The following is a 20,385-nucleotide window of genomic DNA, read 5'->3' on the forward strand; positions in this document are numbered from 1 at the left end:
ACACTGAACCAGCTGTAGAACAGGGACTTTACAGAGAATCAGTAACAGCACAAGGACAGCATGAAGAGTCAGCAACAGGACAAGGATCACACAGAGGGTCACCTGAGGAACAGGGACCACATAGAGAGTCAGTATTAGAACAGGGACCACACAGAGGGTCAATTGCAGAACAGGGATCACACAGAGAGTCACTCTTAGATCGACACCCCAGAGGGTCAACTGCAGAACAGGAAGCACACAGAGAATCCCTATTAGATCAAGGACGACCCAGAGGGTCAGTTGCAGAACAAGGAGCACGCAGAGAGTCAGTAGTAGAACAAGGACCACTCAGAGGGTCAACTGCAGAACAACAGCCACCCATAGAGACAATTCCAGAAGAACAAGAGGACATAGACTCAATTTCACAATCAAGAAAAGGTAGTATCTTAAGAGAAAGTGAAAAATCTAGGGAGGCTATTTCCTTTGAGTACACTGAAATCCTTCCACAGGAAGAAAGGACTCAGGGGCAAATCTATGAAGAGCAACTATTCGTGAGTCCTGAACTGCAAGAGAAAATTTCAGTATCAAGCAGAAAAGGTCATCTTTCAGGTATTAATATAGTTCTTCTACATCAGCTCCTTGCTTTGTAGAGTGGTTTTTAAAGTCCTTTCAGGAAATATTCATTTCAGTTAGGATCTCTTCCTGACATATAAGGTCATGCAATCTTCAGATATATTTTGCTACTCAACATGAGTCTAGACCTTGAGTAATCAATTACCTGCAAACCAGAAAGTCTCTATTATCAGTTTACCTAGAATTGCTTTAACACTAGAAGCCCATTTGTAAGGAAGAAATCTGGTAATGTTACATGTAGAAATTTTCATTGGACCTCTGAAAAGGCAGTAGAAGCCCTTTTATTTTAAATGTGGTGTCTGATATCAGAATAAAAGAAATAAATTTCTTTTATTTCAAATTTTAAAAGTATCTCACTTTTTTCAGTTGTATATAAGAGTTTCTGGAGGTCATATTTAAGACTGAAAGCACCCTGCATTTCAAATATTTATTCTGAAGAAGACTTTTCCTCTGAATTACCTATGCCAATTTACGCCCTTTTTGTTGAAGAATTCTAATCTTTTAGAGAACCAATCTCAATGCCACTTAAGACCTCAGTTAGGCATAATTTTTTAATTCTAAAGTTCTACAGTCCCAAAGAAAATTCTTATTTAAAACTCCTAAGAGATAGGTAACCTATGTTCTAGATTCTACACTAACATTAACTAATTTTAAATATTTCATTTTTTTCAGCATTATATTTATTTCTCCATGAAATAAGACTACTAATTTCTGGCTCTCCCTGCATAGTAGGGATACAGCTTAAAAAGTTAGTGAAGTTTCTATTCAGTCGGATGTATTATTAGTGAGGACTTAATTTTGACTATCTGTAACAGTGATCTAAAATAACAGTGTCTAAAAAAACAAACAAAAGCAAAACAAAATAACAATGTCTAAACAAGACAGGAATTTCTTTGTTTCTCATGTAAAAGTCAAAATTTATATGACAGCTCAGCCCCATGAAGTCAGCAGAGGCTCAAGCTCTTCTGTCTTGTGTCTCCTCCAACCACATGGTCCAAGATAGCTCACCACCATGTCCACATTCTGACCACCAGGTGAGGAGAAAGGATAGGTATTACATCATTTCCCGTCACAGTTCATTGGTCGGAATTTAGGCATATAGTGACACCTAGCTGCCAGGGATGCTAGGAAATATAGCCCTTAATTTGCATGGCCAAATTTGGGTACAACAAGTAGCCTTTGTCACAGAGCTGCTCCCAACAACTAAAGTTATTAAGTGATACCATTATGATACAGCATATATAGGAAAGGACCTGAAAGAAAGTTTTTGTGTTCTATATGCAAGGCATTTCTCTCATTTATTAACTTTAGAATATATAATAGAATATATAATGTCCAACTCATAGGCATTTTATTTTGTACCTTTTAGAAACTGAAAAAAAGGAAGTTCAGAGAGACAAATCCTGTGAACCCAAGTCCCAAAAAATAGAAGGAAAATCATGGTCAGGTAACTTCTCATTTAATCCTCCTTTCATTCATACTCTAGAGCAAAACCATTATGAAAGTGAAGTTATGCTGGCTATATTATGGAACGTGTATTTTATAGGTGAACTTTTGACTTGTAACTGGAACACGAAGTATGCCAAATGTGAAGAGGAGGAACAGGCAAACTTAATCTATGGTAACTCCAGGTTCACAGGTACATGTTAACAACAAAACCAGGAAGAATAGATGGCACTCTAATTGATGAACTTAATTTACTGTGGTACACGATGATAAGGACTGGACTTAGCCAAGGCACAATGGCAGAGTGATACTTGCATTATTGTGTCCCTGAGCTGATGGATCTAAACATATTCAAGATGACTGTTTTGGGTGGTAGTGTACATGCAGTGCTATTGATGAATGCTCTTTAACACACATGCATTAATACAGTTGTCCCTCAGTACCTGCAGGGGTTTGTTCCATGGAAACCACCCCCCAAAGCTCCCCCCATGAATACCAATATTCAGGGATGCTCAAGTCCCTTATGTAAAATGGAATAGTATTTGCATATAACCAGTGCACATCTTCCCATATACCTTAAATCATCTCTAGATTACGTTTAATACCTAATACAATGTAAACACTATGTAAATAGTTATAAATACAATGTGAATGCTATGTAAATGGTTGCCAGTATGTGGCAAATTCAAGTTTTGCTTTTTTGGAACTTTCTGGAAATTTTTTTTCTGAATATTTTTGATCCACAGTTGAATCCACAGATGCAGAACCTGCGGCTACAGAGGGCCGTATCCAATTTTCTTTTTCTTTTTACTGTTAAATGGCCCTGAAACCACTTTGAAGCTATCATTAAGGTATACAAAGGGAATCAGATGTTAGATATTAGAAAAATAGAAATCATTCCAGCTATTCCTCTGCGTGGTAGTTCCACATCCAAATATGCGAGGCAGGTGAGGATCTATCTTGTTTTTGAAGACTTACAAAGGAAGATCTACTCAACAGAGACAATAAAGAGTAGATGTTAGCTCTCAGTAAACCATGTCTTTAACAACAATTATTCCAACAAGTACTATTTTATCATTTTACCTTTCATTAACAAGTAGTGGAACTTATAAGATCAAGATATTTTCTACCTATCTGTAATTTGTTTCTCATTTAAGCATAGATCAAATAACAAATTTCTATACTCCAAATATTTCGTGGAATTACATGGCATTGATTAAGCTCTTGTTGCCTGCTAATTCATGTTCCTCTTCTCCTGGTCTTACTTCTTTATCTCAGTTTTGCTTTACCATTTTAGCAGTTGCATGGGTGATCCTTTTTAAGTCACATCAAATCTCATATGGGAAGCATAAGGGCATGAATTATTGAATTAGTTAATAAATCAAACATAAATCACTGGGCTTTTTCATGAAATATGCTTCATATTATAACATTGAGCTTCAAGATAAATATATTAGTCAAGACTCTTTGGGAGAGAGGTGGTAGTGGTGGTATTTACAGACTTATTTAACTAGTGAGTCCAGACTGCAGCTGGCTTCAGGCACAGCTGAATCCAAGAGCTCAATAATAGCAGCAGGACAGTGTCTCTTTGCCTCTCAGCCCTGTTCTCTGTGTAACTTTCAGTTTTAGTTTTCACTGTATTGTGGCAAAGATGTCCATGAGAGCATCTCTAAGCCTACATCCTACTAGTTCAGGAATCAGAGTATAAGAAGAGTGATTCTCCCCCAGTAGCTGCCCCAAGAGTTCTGGGGCTAATTCTCATTGGCCTATAGTGGATTCCATTGCTGTCCTATGTGAATCATTGGCCAGACCTATATCACATGGCCATCCTTGAAGCAAGGGTGGAGGAAGCTCAGAACTACCTGATACATCTAAACTGACAATGGGGGAGAGATGTTTTCCTAAATCAAAAAAGGAGGGTGCTGAACTCATGAAGGGAGCATGAATTCCTGACAGGAAAAAAAGGAGCAGATGTCCATTACAATAAGTACTCATATATTTTCCAGAACTTTGATAAAATTGTTCACTTCACTGTTTGATGTATGTTTCTTCCTTGATAAGACCTACAGTCGATGATCAGAAATATTCAGTCTTACAAGGAAATAAAAGGTAGGAGTGCCTTCAATGGAGTTTCCTTCAATCTGCTCCAGTTTGTGCAACTCCTGGAGACATTTATTGGTGAAGATGCCCCCTTGAGTGTCAGCGAAGCCCTCACCTCCTTTTTTAAGAAGGGCTTTGTTGAAACAAAAGAAGAGAAAATGAGTGGCTTAGAAGAGGTGAGTAATATTATTTATCAATAAAACAAGTGAGGTCACTATTATAAATAAATCTATCAATCTCAGTTGCTCCTAGTCTAGCTCTTCTTAAATAACTTACAACCAAACCTGTCCCTTTAGTTCAACCAGCATGGCCATTAAATACTTCATTTTAATGTCAAATATTCTAAGATCACACTCCAGAGAATTCATTCCCCTAGTAAGAACATGGTTTCTGATGGCAGGTGATGGTTTATTTTACAGCTGTGTTTTTGCTCCTCTGAAGCTGGAAGAGCAGATTCCGAGGAACAGAAATGTGTATATGCAAAGATGTGTGTGTGTGTGTGTGTGTGTGTGTGTGTGTGTGTGTGCACTGTCTGCTGTGTGAGTACATTTGCAAATGCACATACATAGGGGTACAGTTGTGGCTTGAATATATATTTTTATTCATGTGCACCAAGGTAGTACATATTTCTTAAGAAATTACTACTTACTTAGGTGATAAATGCAAACACATTAGCTGATATAAACAACTTATGTACTCTTACATGAAACACATAAATCAGGTTCACCAGGCATATTCAGTAAACTTATCAGTCTTATGAGTCTTCTCAACCTAAACTAGAGTTGATATTCCTTTTGCCTCCTCAACTACTATTCCCCCCATTTAATCAAATGGTATATGTTCACTTTCTTTTAGCAACGAAATTAAATTACTATCTAGTTGACATAATCTAGTAAAAAAGTCTAAACGGTAAATAAAATTAATATCAAGTTAGGTCAATGTTAAATATAAAAAAGAATTTTTGAACACAGTCATTTTTTTGTTGTTTGAACACTGCCATCCAACCCCCTTTACTACAAAACATATTCCATCAAGAAGCCAGGCAGAGCACCCCATGTTTTATCACATTCTTGAACAACTAGTAAGGGAGTGGAAAGGAATGAATCAAAGATTCTCAAGGAGTGAGTCCCCTTCCTAAATTAATGTGTTTTAGCTCAATGCAGAGAATGCCTGCTTTTTGGCTTAGAGGTGAAACAAAGAAATGATATTTAGAGAACTAAAATTAAATGCTTCATTGAAAAATTTTTTTTAATTAAAAATTTTTTTAAATAATAAAAAATTAAATGCTTCATTTTACCATTCATATTTATGCTTAGTCCCAAAGTAAAGCTGTTTCTATAAAAAGTGCCGCACTTTGGGGGGAATAAGCCTAAGATGCCAGCTAGCACAATACGGTATATCTTCTGTGCTTTGTTATCCTGTTTGTATCCTAGGCTAGACAAAATGCTTCCCAAGTCCGACGGGGACTTCTCCTAAATGCCCTCTTTCAGAAGTGGGACTGTGATGGCTCAGGCTTCCTGGATCTGAAAGAAGTTGATGAACTCTTGTACACATACAAGGAGGGAATGGAAAAGGAATCTATGAAGAAAGGTAAAAATATAAGAATTTTCTTAAGTTGTGGTAACAACTTGGCTTCAAGTTTCCCAGTATTATGGCATATATACAGTTAAAACACTGGTTGGTCTAAAACCATGAGATACCACTTCACACCTACTAGTGTGACTATAATTTTTTTTGAGCTTTATTGAGATATAATTGACATGTAACATTGTGTAAGTTTAAGATGTGCAATGTATTGATTTGATGCACATATATTGTGAAATGATTACCACAGTAGCTTAGTTAATACTTCCATCACCTCACACAATACCATTTCTTTTTTTGTGATGAGAACATTTAAGATCTACTGTCTTAGAAACTTTCAAGTATACAACACAGTATTAACTATAATCACCATACTGTACATTTAGAATCCCAGAACTTTTCTTATAATGAAAGTTTGTACACTTTGACCAACATCTCCCCATTTCCCCCACTCCCAGCCCCTGGCAACTACCATTCTACACTCTGTTTCTGTGAGTTTGGCTTTTTTAGATTCCACATATAAGTGAGATCATACAGTATTTGTCTTTGTCTGACTTATTTCTCTTAGCATAATGCCCTCAAGGTCCATCCATGTTGTTGCAAATGACAGGATCTCCTTCTTTCCCATGGCTCAGTAATATTCCATGGTATATGTGTCATTCACATACATACATACATATATATATAATTCATACGTCATACACACACACACACACACACACACACCATGATTCTTTATCCATTAATTCGTTGACAGACACTTAGGTTGTTTCCATATCTTGGCTATTGTGATAATTCTGCAATGAACATGAGATGCAGATATCCCTTTGAGATAGTGATTTTGTTTCCTTCAGATATATATCCAGAAGTAGAATTCCTGGATCATTTGGTAGTTCTATTTTTAATTTTTTGAGGAACCTCCACACTGTTTTCCACAGTAACTATACCAATTTACATTCCCACCAACAGTCCACAAGGGTTCCCTTTTCTTCACATCCTTACCAACACTTGTTATCTCTTGTCTTTTTGATGACAGTCATTCTAACAAGTGTGATGTGATATCTCACTGTGGTTTTGACTTGCATTTCTCTGATGATTAATGATGTTTGAGCATCTTTTCATGCACCTTTGGTCATTTGCATGTCTTCTTTGGAAAAGTATCTATTCAGTTCCTCTGCCCATTTTTCAATCAGATTTTTTGTTTCTATTGAGTTGTATGAGTTCCTTATGTATTTTGAATATTAACCCCTTATCAGATATATGATTTGCAAATATTTTCTCCCATACTGTAGGTGTTCATTTTGTTGCTACTTTTGCTGTGCAGAAGGTTTTTAGTTTGATGTAGCCCCACTAATTTATTTTTGCTTTTGTTGCTCATGTAGTATGACTATAATTTTTAAAATGGAAAATAACAGTGTTTGCAAGGATATGGAGAAATTGGAACCCTTGTGCATTGCTGGTGGGAATATAGAAAATGTCAGAGCAATCAGGAGTTGAATTGTTGTCCAAGACCTTAACTGTACTTAGTTAGGTTCCTTTTGTGTACCTGGCTACCCATGCTCTTGGGGTTAAAAGAATCCAAACTACTCCACAGTTCTGCCTATTTTCCGTTCTTGTTTTATCTTTCTGCTTCTACAAGGTCTGATTCACCTCTCTAGTCTGAATGGCTTGCAAGTTTCCCCTGAAGTTACTTAACTTCTGATTCTCCTTAATGACTTTTTCTTCTCCTATATTATATTTTTCTCTTCTGATCAATTCTTCTCAATCAAAAGCTACTAAAAATCTTATTCTAATGTAATAAGTTCTCTCCTTCATTTGCTTAGATCCCAGTATAAATGATTTTGCTCTTCACTGGGTTTAAGGATTTATCTGATTACTTTGGCATAACAGATTTCAAATTCTTAAAGTATGTAGTACATGAGGGAAAGAGCAATCAGAGTTAGTTAAGGTCTTCAACCCTTTCAGAAATGAACGTAACCAATACGTTGATCTTCAAAGGTACCTAAGTTTATCAACTGTCATGTGTTCTTCATTAACTATGCCTTCTACAAACTGTACATTATACTACACTACTTGTCTTAGACTGCCTCCAAAGACAATTTACTTAATGAAGCTTCAAAAGGCATAATGAGGTGGTTTCCACTTACAAGATGGGAAAACTTCATAACAGAGAACTATGTTCCACAGAGGAAAAGATACTACACAATGGTCAGGAGAGCTGGGTTCCAATACTGGATCTTTCACTAAATGGTCACATGACCATGGGCAAGTTACTGAACCTCTATAGAGTCAGGTGTCCACATGGGTAAAATGAAGGAGTTGGACACGATGGATTCTAGAATTTAAGGACCTAAGGATGATGTTATAAGGTTTCACCTGGCTGAGTGGTAGAATTAAAACAAAACAATAACAGATGACATAAGAGTCATCTTGAGTTCAGTATAGGAAGTCACTGTAAGATGTTGCAGTGGACTTGAGGTGCCTTTGATATGCCTGGTTTTCCATGGGAAGCAGTTGTCAGAGGCTTCAATTTGCTGTAAGAGAGGAGAATGAAAATTTCCCCCACAGATGAATGAACTTTTGATTAGTTCTTGGTTTTGTATTTATGTCTTTTAGCTAAACTACACATCCAATTTCCAAAGCCACACCCTGGTCATGAAGTGAGGTTGTCTTCCAAACAGTTTCAGAAATACATAGAATTGGTTGTATCTGAACTCAGGGGCAATGAAGATCAAGTTCTGGAAAGCGTTGTGGAGTTTCTGGTGAATACTTTAGAAAGGAGCCATGTTGAGAGTCTGAGAAATTGTGCCAGACAAAAGTGGCTGCACCAAATCCAACGTGCTGCAGAGACAAGTGGAGTATCCCTGGAGCCAGTGTACGCAGAGACCTTTAAGGCCCTCACCCAGGTGTGTTTTCTAAAATGATATATAAGAGAAAAATTTTCTTACAATAGGTGATGTGCAATGGTTACAAAGGAGGAACACACTAAATTCTCTTGAGAAATTGCTGCTATAGATGTTTTATTCACTCCAATACTTTACAATGACCCAAAGCCTAGTAAAGATGCAACTGGAATGATTGCAAGTTGGCAAGCAGAGAGGAAAGGTATAAGAAATAAAATTATGTCTTGGGATTCCTAATTTCATTTGTGCCAAAAGTCATATAAGCCTAGAACAGACAATAAACTGACATTAAAAGATAACCGTGGGCTTCCCTGGTGGTGCAGTGGTTGAGAGTCCGCCTGCCAATGCAGGGGACACGGGTTCGTGCCCTGGTCTGGGAAGATCCCACATGCCGTGGAGCAGCTGGACCCATGAGTCATGGCCGCTGAGCCTGCGCATCTAGAGCCTGTGCTCTGCAACGGGAGAGACCACAACAGTGAGAGGCCCGCGTACCGCCAAAAAAAAAAAAAAAAAAAAAAAAAAACCGTGAGGAATGTTCATTGCAGCACTATTTACAATAGCCAGGACATGGAAGCAACCTAAGTGTCCATCGACAGATGAATGGATAAAGAAGATGTGGCACATATATGCAATGGAATATTACTCAGCCATAAAAAGTAACGAAATTGAGTTATTTGTAGTGAGGTGGATGGACCTAGAGTCTGTCATACAGAGTGAAGTAAATCGGAAAGAGAAAAACAAATACCGTATGCTAACACATATATATAGAATCTAAAAGAAAAAAAAAAGGTTCTGATGAACCTAGGGGCAGGACAGGAATAAACACACAGACGTAGAGAATGGACTTGAGGACACGGGGAGGGGGAAGGGTAAGCTGGGACGAAGTAAGAGAGTAGCATTGACATATATACACTACCAAATGTAAAATAGCTAGCTAGTGGGAAGCAGCTGCATAGCACAGGGAGATCAACTTGATGCTTTGTGACCACCTAGAGGGGTGGGATAGGGAGGGTGGGAGGGAGACACAAGAGGGAGGGGATATGGGGATTTATGTATACATATAGCTGATTCACTTTGTTATACAGCAGAAACTAACACAGCATTGTAAAGCAATTACACTCCAAGAAAGATGTTAAAGAAAAAAATAGCCGTGAGGAGATGTACATGCAGTTTAAGCTATATTTCCCTTGCATGATGTTTTGGGAGTCAGTTTTAAAAGGAACTATTTAAATCATAAAGTCATTATAAAGTAGAATCCAACATGACACTATATTTCATAGCACTGCCTAGAAACAATCTGAGACTATTACAGAATCCTGTCACTTAAAATACATGACCTGGATGGACCACTGTCCACAGCTCTACTGCCACCTCAGACACTCCCAGCTTGCTGCTCTTTCCAGGCAGAAACAGTATGGCTGTCTTCTACATATATCACAGCTTCCATTGATCCAAGGAAACTACGTCGTTCATCTCAGCTAAATAGCAGCACTTGATTATGGGAATCATCTCCTGAATAGCTGAATTTTCCAATGTAGTTGGAAATAATGTGACCAGCAACAGGAGAACAGTCAAGAAAAAGAGATATTGCTCCAACTTGCTTCAGAGATCTGCAGTACCCTAAGATACATCTTTTTTAAAAAAATTATTTATTTTTGACTGTGTTGGGTCTCATTGCTGTGCGTGGGCTTTCTCTAGTTGCGGCGAGTGGGGGCTACTCTGTTGCAATGCGCGGGCTTCTCATTGCGGTGGCTTCTCTTGTTGCAGAGCATGGGCTCTAGGCGTGTGGGCTTCGGTAGTTGTGGCACACGGGCTCAGTAGTTGTGGCTCGCGGGCTTAGTTGCTTCACGGCATGGGGGATCTTCCCAGACCAGGGCTTGAACCCACGTCCCCTGCATTGGCAGGCAGACTCTTAACCACTGCACCACCAGGGAAGCCCACCCTAAGATACATCTTAATACATCTTTGTTAGTTAGCCTATTGATCTTCTATGTAGAAAAGGAGGAATCAAGGCAGAAGGGAAAAGAAAAGCACAAAGAGCAAACCCAAGTACATAGAAAGAGGAGACAAATATCAGAGAAAGTGTCTCTCATGTCCCCAATTTATGGGCATATTTAATATATGGGTTAACATAAAATATTGTTATAATATTTTAGGTACAGAGAATTCTCAGTTATTTTAATTAGAAATAGTTGTTGAGTAAAGTCTGCAATCTGTATCCCCAAGTAGTCCTTTCCTGAAATGATGTAAATCCAATGTCATAGCAAAACAATGTTAAGAATTTCTTGAGAGCATTTTTTCCCATATTCACATCATAGTAGATGGTTAAGAAATATGAATGAAATGAAGTCATCTTGTTGCCCCAGCTCTCTAAAATAAGTACTTTTAACTGAAGCCCATACAACATGAGTATGGTTCAAAGGGATCCAAGTTTTAAACCTCTAAATTTAAGTAGACCTGGCAGGTTTTTTTTTTTTTTAAGTAAACTAGTCTGATTGACATAGTGTATATCTATTCCACTCACTAAAACTCAGGTTTCAGGAACAGCTGTGGTGTCAGCTTTTCCCCCACTGCCTATGAATGGTAATATCTGCATCATTTATTCAGGAAAGTTAAATTATCGGGTTCAGATACACAAACTGGCTAATGAAGGGAGACATGATTAAGAGAATAGCTCTTTGGCTATTGGCAAATAAATGGTCAGAAACATTTTGCCATAGGATGCTGAAGCCCATGGAAATAAGAAGATCAGTGCTCACATTTCCCTCTTAGAAGAAAACCTACTACTGCCTGATAGAGGGAAGGTTCTGTTGAGGAATATAGCTTGTACTTTAGATGATGCTCCATTTGTACTGAACAGAGTGCTCTACAGGGACATGAAGGGGATCAGGTAAGAATATCTTGAAGAGGTTGGTTTCACCCTTCTAAAAAAAATAATTCCTTTTGTGAAGTAAACTAGTATTGAAATCCTAGTTAGCTGCCCAAGAGAGAAATGCCTCAGATCACCAAACTTTCTAGAGCAGGAGGTGACGGGTTTCCAGTCTTGGATGGTTTCACCTGGTTGTTTCTAGAGTTCACTCTTAGGCATTAATTTTCCATGTAGGGACTCTGCTTCACAGTTTCAGTTCAATTATTTCTGCCTACTCTGTAAGTTATGTCTCCTGCATCCTTTTTATATATGTTTTCTCTGTTATGATCTAAGCTTTTTTTTTTTTTGCCTGTCATAGTGTAAGCCCTCTATGTCAACTTTTTTTGATATTATTTTCCTTTGTAGCAGTCTTTCCCCAACAACATTTAGAGTTCCACATCAAATGCAGCTGGATATTGCAACCATTATAACAATATAATCACTATTAATTCCTTGCCCTTTCCATCGTGTCCCCCTAATCTGACTGTATCTGGCTCATCCATCCTCATTTTTTTCTGAGCAACATCTTTCTTCTTCTATATACACACCATTAAGCTTATTTTTTAAATCTTTCTCTCAAGTCAGACTCTCCTAACTGGTAATTTTATCTGAGTCCACTTCTCTGACATATAATACTAATGATTATGAATGGTTGGATCTAGTTTCCTGCATGGTTTAATCTAAAGCCCCCTCCTGTTGCCTTTCTCCCATCCTCATATTCCTATTTCTCAGCTTTACAGTAGTGGATGAAGGGAAGCCAATACACGTCCCCCAAGTTCAGAACCATGGGAGCATCTTCTTCTGGAACCATTCCCGCAAGAAGAACGATCAAAATGGGTCATTCCTGGCTCTGCCTCTTCAGGATGCATATATGAGGATCTTTGGGGTCTTGGCTGTTGATACCTTAAGAGATCCCCAGAAAATAAACATCTTCCTACCCCATGAGATCAAATTCTATCAGGTAAGGCACAGAAAAATTCTTCAAGGTCTATGGTAGGGTGGTCTCTCCTATACTTTTTAAAAAACGAAACCTGAAACCAGATGAGAGTGAAGCTATGTATATAGATAGTGTCATCATACTTGTATCAGTCTTTGGAGAGGCTCCCCGTTACACATGGAAGGACTCAGCCTCAGTTGCCCATCTATGTCTTAGCCTGTCTGGGAAGATTGTTAATATGTGGCTGATTGCATTAATCATAGGAACAGCATTTTCTGCTATAGAACTGAAATCCAACTATTAGACTACTAACTAAAACCCAAAAAGTAGGAATGAACTTTTAGAAGGGACATATTAATGTTTTATTAATAGTGGTACCTTGAAATCCTTTGCTGTTTCCACAAGTGGTTCTAAATATGATATGCCTTCCTATAGTTCTTATTTCAGTGTTATAATTTTTGAGGATAAAGAGTGAAGGAAAAGCCTAAATGTTTCTCGAGTATTCGTGTTTTCATGTTAGATCTCAAAAAGGAGAGGCACTTTTAAGACTATAAAATAACTGGACCATTTTTACAAGCATTTAAATTTAATTTTATGAATAGAAATTTCAGTGAAGGAAGATTGAAAACCATTATGGAGGCAATGGACTGGGACATAGCAGCAATCAGGAAGTTACTATCATTTGTTCCCCTGTATGCTCTTGATGTTTATTTACCATTATTTAATTTTTTCTCCTCTCATTTACTGGATGTACAACTGAGGAAAGTGGTAGAATCATTTTCCCTGGACATCTTTTTTAATAATAAGGTTCATTCTCATCAGACGTAAGAATCATGTGAAGATATTAAGAAGCAAAATGGAAGTGTATGGAGTTATCAGTAGGTGAACTATGTATGGTCTTATTAGAGAATATGTCAAAGTGAATTCCAAATTGACTCTCTAGCCCTTGGAGGTAAAGGCTCCTGGGTTACCCTTAGATGCCTTGGGTCCTAATATAAAATGCACATATTTTTGAAGAATTTTTGGTTCCTAGAGTTTCTTGACAAGAAGACCACAGATGGGTTCTAAGGACTTCCCGTCCCTTCTCTGTAGAACAGTCTCTCTTTATGTAGCTAAGAAGATGGTGTGCTCTAGCGTGTTGCAGGCCTTGGAACCCAGCACACCTGTACTGCTTGCTGATCTGATGACAGTAGCCTTGTAAAGATGCAGACATTAATATTGCATCAGATCAGGGCAGCTCTTACCCATCTGTCCAAGGTTGACATCAGTTCTTGGCTTTTAAACCTTTTTTTCTCATTTCAAAGTTTATCTTGTTCTTCTGACACTATTTTCTGATAGCACATATCACAGATTTCACTGGATGATTGTCAGGAAACACAGTAAGTTAGGTTGATCTTATGGTAGATCTCTCCTTACTTTTGATTTCACTGTGATGCTTTTTTTTTTTTTTTTTTTTTTGCAGTACGCGGGCCTCTCACTGCTGTGGCCTCTCCCGTTGCGGAGCACAGGCTCCGGACGCGCAGGCCCAGCGGCCATGGGTCACGGGCCCAGCCGCTCCGCGGCACATGGGATCCTCCCAGACCGGGGCACGAACCCGCGTCCCCTGCATTGGCAGGCGGACCCTCAACCACTGCGCCACCAGGGAAGCCCTGTGATGCTTTTTTCATAGTAGAATCTGGAACACTGCCTTTTGAGAATTGATGAATAATTTGCAGGAAGTAGATTATCAATTAAAAAGATAATCCAATTGATGCATTACTAATTATTTTGGTGTTTTAAATAGAAAAGGCAATTTAAATCTTCTGTCTCTACAGGGAGTTGCCCATGTTTTTAGTACTGCCTATCACTACGTCCACAGCCGAGAGCATATCCTGCATGTTGTGATCACTGGCATCAGCTGGCTCTACAGCGTCACATCCAGCATCACTGCCATCACTACATACTTCACTGAGCCTAGCCCAGCGAAGGTAGGCAAGGCTGGGCAGTGTTAGACCTCCCCAGGTTAACAGAGTTTCTAGATACTATTGTCTTGCTCGTATTTTAAAGCATATTCAGTTAGCTATTATGCTATGACCCCAACTCAAGATCCTTGGTTGTGAGTGGCAGAAATCCATCAAACTGCCTTAGCCAAAGAGGGGTGGGATTGATTAACTCAGGTAACCAAATGAAGAAAGGGCAGGAGTCAGGCTGGCTTCCAGGATGACCATCTGGGCTCTCTCATGTTATTTCTCTTCCCAGTTCTCACGTTTGCTTCCCTCTGCACTTTGGCTTTGTCCTTCTGGCTAAAGACAGGTTTTTTTCTACAGGGCAAGCCTGATGCTTAGTAACTGAAAAAGAATTTTTCTTTCCTGTTCCAATTTGAAAAAACCAAGGAAAGAAAACTCGTTTTGATCTATCCTGAGATATGCCCCTCCTGGCCAGGGTGGGAAATTTACAGTAACTGGCAGACCCCACCAGGATCATATGGGTGAACTGGGAAGGGATGAGGCACCCCTGGTTTGGAAGGTCACCTTATATCACACCAATCAAAAAAAGAAAAAAAAGGCTCCCTATCTACAATGTGATGAGTTTTTGATGAGTGTTTGCTTTGCTTCTTTACACTTAATGTTAATGTTAGGATTTTTCATGTGATAAGAATGAATGGAAAGGGGTCTTCCTTTCAAGAAGGCTAAACTGTTCTGCACGGTGCCTGATCAGGTGGTGGCTACACCTTGATTGTCTTTCAGTCCTTTACCTGGCCGTCCCACAGGTGCCTCTTCCCTTCCTTTTTGGCTTCTTTTCCTTCCTTCCCTCCAGGTCCCCGCTTCCCTCCTTCAGTGGCTGGATCAAGCTGACGAGGCCTTGGCTAAAGAGGGCAGAATCACAGAGCTCTCTGATGGGGTGACCAGGCCAAGGAGGTGGAGAATGCCTAGTTGTGGGTGCTGCTCCTGGGGTGGGGTGGGGGTGGGAGCCTTCAAGTGCCTTCTGAACTGGGGCGGACCACCTGGTGTGTATGTGTTGGGTGGGCGGCGGTGAGAACCTCTCAGTATAGGGGGCAGACCACCAGGTCCCATAGGCCACAGACACAGTGAGGCCGTAGCGTGTGGGGTCTGGGGAGCATTCCGCTTGGCCAGCGTCTAAGCTCTTTGTTGGAGCCCTCAGAGAAACAGCACCTAGGGCCCATGAAGAAGGTTAACATCGCCTATAGCAGTCGGCAAGAAGCGCGGCTGAAGGGGCGTGTAGTTTCAGAATTGTAATGCTGTGGACAAGACCACAAGGGTCACTATCCATCTGACCCAAGGCCATCTTATGGAGGTGGAGACCATATCCCGACGGGGAGAGGAGGACCACTCAGCAGCCAGGGTCTGGGTGGGGTCACAGCCAGGTAGAGAAAGCAGACTGAATCAATGGACTCCTTGGCCTTTAGCTTCTTCTTGGGATTGTCCAATGAGAGGCACCAGTAGGAGATTGGTGGGTAGAAGGAGAGGGAGGCTCTCCTTCTGCTTTTGGCTCTCCCCTCTGCCAGGTTGCTGTGGGTTAGCTGCGTTCTTCGACTAAAGGCCACTGTACCTTTAGTCAAGTGGCCCTCTCCCTCTCCTGTCTTCTCCAAGTTCCAGTAATTGCGTCCATCCCTTGCCTCTTCAGGCTAAAAATGGTGGCAGCTCCCCATTGTTACTAGGCCTGGGATTCTAAGTACTGCCCATGCTTTCATAAATAGTCCCTTTATTAAACTCTCTTCAAATTAGCCAGTACTGGTGTGTCATCTGCTTCCTCCTGACATCCTGACTGATACAGATTATTAAGTAGATTCTGAGACACCCCACCTCACCTCATGCCCATGTTTCTGTAAGGTACAGAGTCATGGAGGAAAAAGAGTTCTCACTCTTTTGACAATAACTATAAATGAGGGAACATAGGAGTTTCAATTTCTCTTAGATATGAAACTCAGGCTCTCTCTTTTATTGTGAATAATAATAAATATCATTATTATTATTATTTATTTAGTTTATCACCCCAAAGCACCTATGTCTAAGTATTTCTTTGGAGCACCAAATTTGTTAAATATTTAACTGTGGTAGGCTGAATAATGTTTCCCCCAACCAAGACGTTCATATCCTAATTCCTGGAACCTGTAAATATGTTACCTTAGTGGCAAAAGGAATTTTGCAGACATGATTAGTATTAAGGACCTTGAGAAAGGGAGAGTGTCCTGGATTAGCCAGGTAGGCCCTATCGATTATACGTGTCCTTAAAAGCAGATAACCTTTTCTGGCTATGGTCCCTGAAAGGTGAAAGGATGGAAGAAGAGTCAGAGCGATGGCAGTGTGAGAGAGTTGACACTCTGTTGCTGGTTCTGAAGCTGTACAAAGACCCAAGGTCACTAGGAGCTAAGGGCAGCCCCCAGCTGACAGCCAGCAAGACCAAGACCTCAGTCTCTTACTTTCCTGAGGTCTAACATGTGCCTGGTTTGCTATCTTAAGTTATATCAAGTAGGCTTTTGAAAAAACAAAAGCCACAGATTAGCAGGTGATTTCTGCTTTCCACCTCTCCACATTTCTTTTCTTAGGCAGTACAGACTTTCTGCTTGAGTGGGGAGGAGGGTGGTATACAATACCACAATTAATGTTTCACATCCCACCATACATAATAGAAACCTTTTTTAAAAAATTTCTTTTATTTTGGCTGTGCTGGGTCTTTGTTGCGGTACGCAGGCTCTTTGTTTCCAACTTCTCTCTAGTTGCAGCACATGGGCTCTCTAGTTGTGGCACACAGGTTTAGTTCCCCCACCACATGTGGGATCTTAGTTCCCCGACCAGGGATCAAACCCCCAACCCCTGCATTGGAAGGTGGATTCTTAACCACTGGACCACCAGGGAAATCACGAAACCTTTTTTTTTTTAACCTCAGGGACTTCAAAAATGCTGTTACCCTGCCCAGAACATTCCCCCCACTTCACTCCATCACGCTTAGGTCCTACCTGAAGCACACTACAAACTTTACCAAGAGACATAAAATTTTTTCATAAAGTTAAAAAGTCATATCATGATTATTTTCACAAGAAGACCACTTTTTAAAAATATAATTTCTTACCAAAATTATTTTTAAATTTAACAAAATTCAAAGATAAATTCCAGCATGATTTTTTAAATTGGCCAAATGATTTTAATCTTCATTTGGAAGAAGAATAAATGCATGAGAATAGCTAAGAAAATGAAGGATAGGAGGGAATTTACAGCCATGGTCTGAGGAGGGATGGCTAATTCTATTTCAAAGATTGAAATGATTAAAGCGAGGTTGATACATTGATGACATAAAAATGTAAAACTTTCCTGCATCAAAGTTATAAACACAACTAATTGCCACATATCTGACAAAGGATTAACAGTGTTATATAAAAGTCAATGAGATTTTGAAAATCCAAAATAAAAATAAGCAAAGGACAATTTTATTTAAACAAAAAACCTCATGCAAATGGTCAATAAACATGGGAAAAAATGTTCAATTGTTCTCATAATGAAATAAATACAAAGTTAAGTAGAAGATAATTTCTTACCTAATAAATTGAAAAAGATTTTTTTAAAATATAATTTGAAATGTCTATTAGACATCTTAAGTGGAGATATTGAATAGGCAGTTGGATATATGAGCTTAGTGTTTGGGAGAAATCCAGGCTGGTAAATAAATTATATTTAAAACTACTCGAGTGGTTACACATTGTGAATGTATTTAATCCCACTGAATTGCACACTTATGAATGGTTAAAATGATAATATTATGCTGTGTATATTTTACCAAAACAACCCAAAACAAAACAAAAATCATGAGACTGGATGGGATGACCAATAGAATGAGTGAGGATAGGAAAAAAAAATTCTGAGACCCAAACCTTGAGGCCCAAGTGTTTGGCATCATTGTGGCTCAAAATTATATTGACCTTGACCTATAATTTGAAAAACATTTTATATTACCTAAGCTTTTCTAATTTTTTTTCTATTTATTTGTCCCCAAAAGTCTTAATGAGAGTATGAAGTCTAGGGGACTTCCCTGGTGGTCCAGTGGTTAAGAATCTACCTTCCAATGCAGGGGACAGGGGTTTGATCCCTGATCGGGGAACTAAGATCCCACATGCCTCGGGGCAACTAAGCTGGTGCACTGCAGTTACTGACCCTACAGACCACAACTAGAGAGAAGCCGGCGCGCAACAACAAAGAGCACGCACGCTGTCCATGCACCACACCTAAGACCCTGACGCAGCCAAAAACAAATAAATATTTTTTAAAAAAGAGAGAGTATGAAGTCTATGTACTCCTCTCTCTAATGATATCTCTGCCTCTTTTCAAGGATTCAGACTATGTTTTACGGAATATGATGGTCACAGGGCACCTGGGTCTAACAGAAATCCACAGGAATCCCCCTATCATCTTTAGGGAGACTTGCATCTTCAGGTATGAGACATACCTCATGGTCTGTTTTGTTTGACTGCCAGCTTCTGCCTCTTATTAATATACACTGGCTCTCATTCTGATTGGGTTTTAAAGAAAAATTACTGCAGACCTTTGTCTGCCTGGGTCCTTTCCCCCTCAAGTCCTTTTTAAAACAGATTTCAATTTAGTGTTTTATTTTCTATAATTGTCCTGTAAACACGGAATTAACAAAAACCCACCATGGTTATGAAAAATACACCCACATCACTTAATCAGAGCTCATCCTCTTAATGTTAACTAGCCTGTGGACTTGTATTTTTTATTTAAAGAAGACAGTCTGGGGCAAAGATGGGGAGGAGGCAAAGAATGTTGCCTTTAATAAACCCCCAGTTCTAGATAACCTTGAATGCCTCTCACCTGTGGAATGCAAAGGCTATTAAACTGTGGACAGATGCAAAACAGATCTTAACTAGAATACATCTTTTGCAAAAAAGGACTACTGCTTCTTAGAGGGTCAGCATAGTTGAATAGGCGGTAACCTATCTCAGACTAGTAGGTTAATTTGACATTTAAGTACCTATGTTAATTCAATTTCAGTTTGGCCTCATACCAGAATGTTCATTCAGTTTTAAGCTCTTTTCCATACAGTTATTCCTTGTGCTGGTCAAGAGTGTTACAGGAGTCCTTGTAACATCCAGACTTATAACCTTGGATTTCTGTGTGTAACTTAGAGTAGGTGCTTTTTTTTTTTTTTTTTTTTTTCCGGTACGTGGGCCTCTCCCGTTGTGGAGCACAGGCTCTGGACACGCAGGCTCAGCGGCCATGGCTCACGGGCCCTGCCGCTCTGCAGCATGTGGGATCTTCCCGGACCGGGGCACAAACCCGTGTCCCCTGCATTGGCAGGTGGACTCTCTCCCACTGCGCCACCAGGGAAGCCCAGAGCAGGCGCTTTTTGAGGACCTCTGTTGACCAAGAAAGCTTAGCATGATGCATCATTACTATGGTTATCATAAAGACACAAAGTGATGGCTCAGCTGCAGCAAGGGGTAGGAATAGCAAAAGAAGGGACATAACCTTCCCTATCATCATAGGATTGATGTTATGAACTATAAGTGTGCTTTTTTTTTGTCTTTTGGCCATGCCGTGCAGCATATGGAATCTTAGTTCCCCGACCAGGGATCGAACCCCTGTCCCCTACAGTGGAAGCACGGAGTCCTAACCACTGGATCACGAGGGAATTCCCTAAACGTGCTTTTGAGGCTATGCACAGCACCAACATTTTTACAAATACCTCAAAGGAATGACATCTCAATATCGTGTAAGGACTTCCCTGATGGTCCAGTGGTTAAGACTCTGGGCTTCCACTGCAGGGGGAGGGGGTTTGATCCCTGGTTAAGGAAGTTCCGCATGCCAAAGTTCGGCCAAAAAAAAACAAAAAGATACACTCAGTATCATGTAGATGGGGAAAGAGGGAAAGAGATAAAAAGAGAT

The 20,385-nt window shown here is 39.6% G+C and overlaps 1 protein-coding gene across 1 annotated transcript in view; it reads left to right on the forward strand.

Annotated features, from left to right (window-relative positions):
- The window catches only part of EFCAB5 (EF-hand calcium binding domain 5), an 89,743-nt gene that overhangs the window by 53,816 nt on the left and 15,542 nt on the right, over nt 1–20,385 (forward strand). The window contains exons 9-18 of the mRNA XM_007452467.1: nt 69–588; nt 1,982–2,059; nt 2,159–2,251; nt 4,120–4,334; nt 5,592–5,748; nt 8,359–8,648; nt 11,366–11,535; nt 12,286–12,514; nt 14,305–14,457; nt 18,812–18,915. Coding sequence (XP_007452529.1) covers nt 69–588; nt 1,982–2,059; nt 2,159–2,251; nt 4,120–4,334; nt 5,592–5,748; nt 8,359–8,648; nt 11,366–11,535; nt 12,286–12,514; nt 14,305–14,457; nt 18,812–18,915 — 2,009 coding nt within the window. The remainder of the gene's footprint in view (nt 1–68; nt 589–1,981; nt 2,060–2,158; nt 2,252–4,119; nt 4,335–5,591; nt 5,749–8,358; nt 8,649–11,365; nt 11,536–12,285; nt 12,515–14,304; nt 14,458–18,811; nt 18,916–20,385) is intronic.

The sequence above is a fragment of the Lipotes vexillifer genome, unplaced genomic scaffold (genome assembly GCF_000442215.2).
Source record: "Lipotes vexillifer unplaced genomic scaffold, Lipotes_vexillifer_v1.1 scaffold216, whole genome shotgun sequence".
Classification (NCBI taxonomy): domain Eukaryota; kingdom Metazoa; phylum Chordata; class Mammalia; order Artiodactyla; family Lipotidae; genus Lipotes; species Lipotes vexillifer.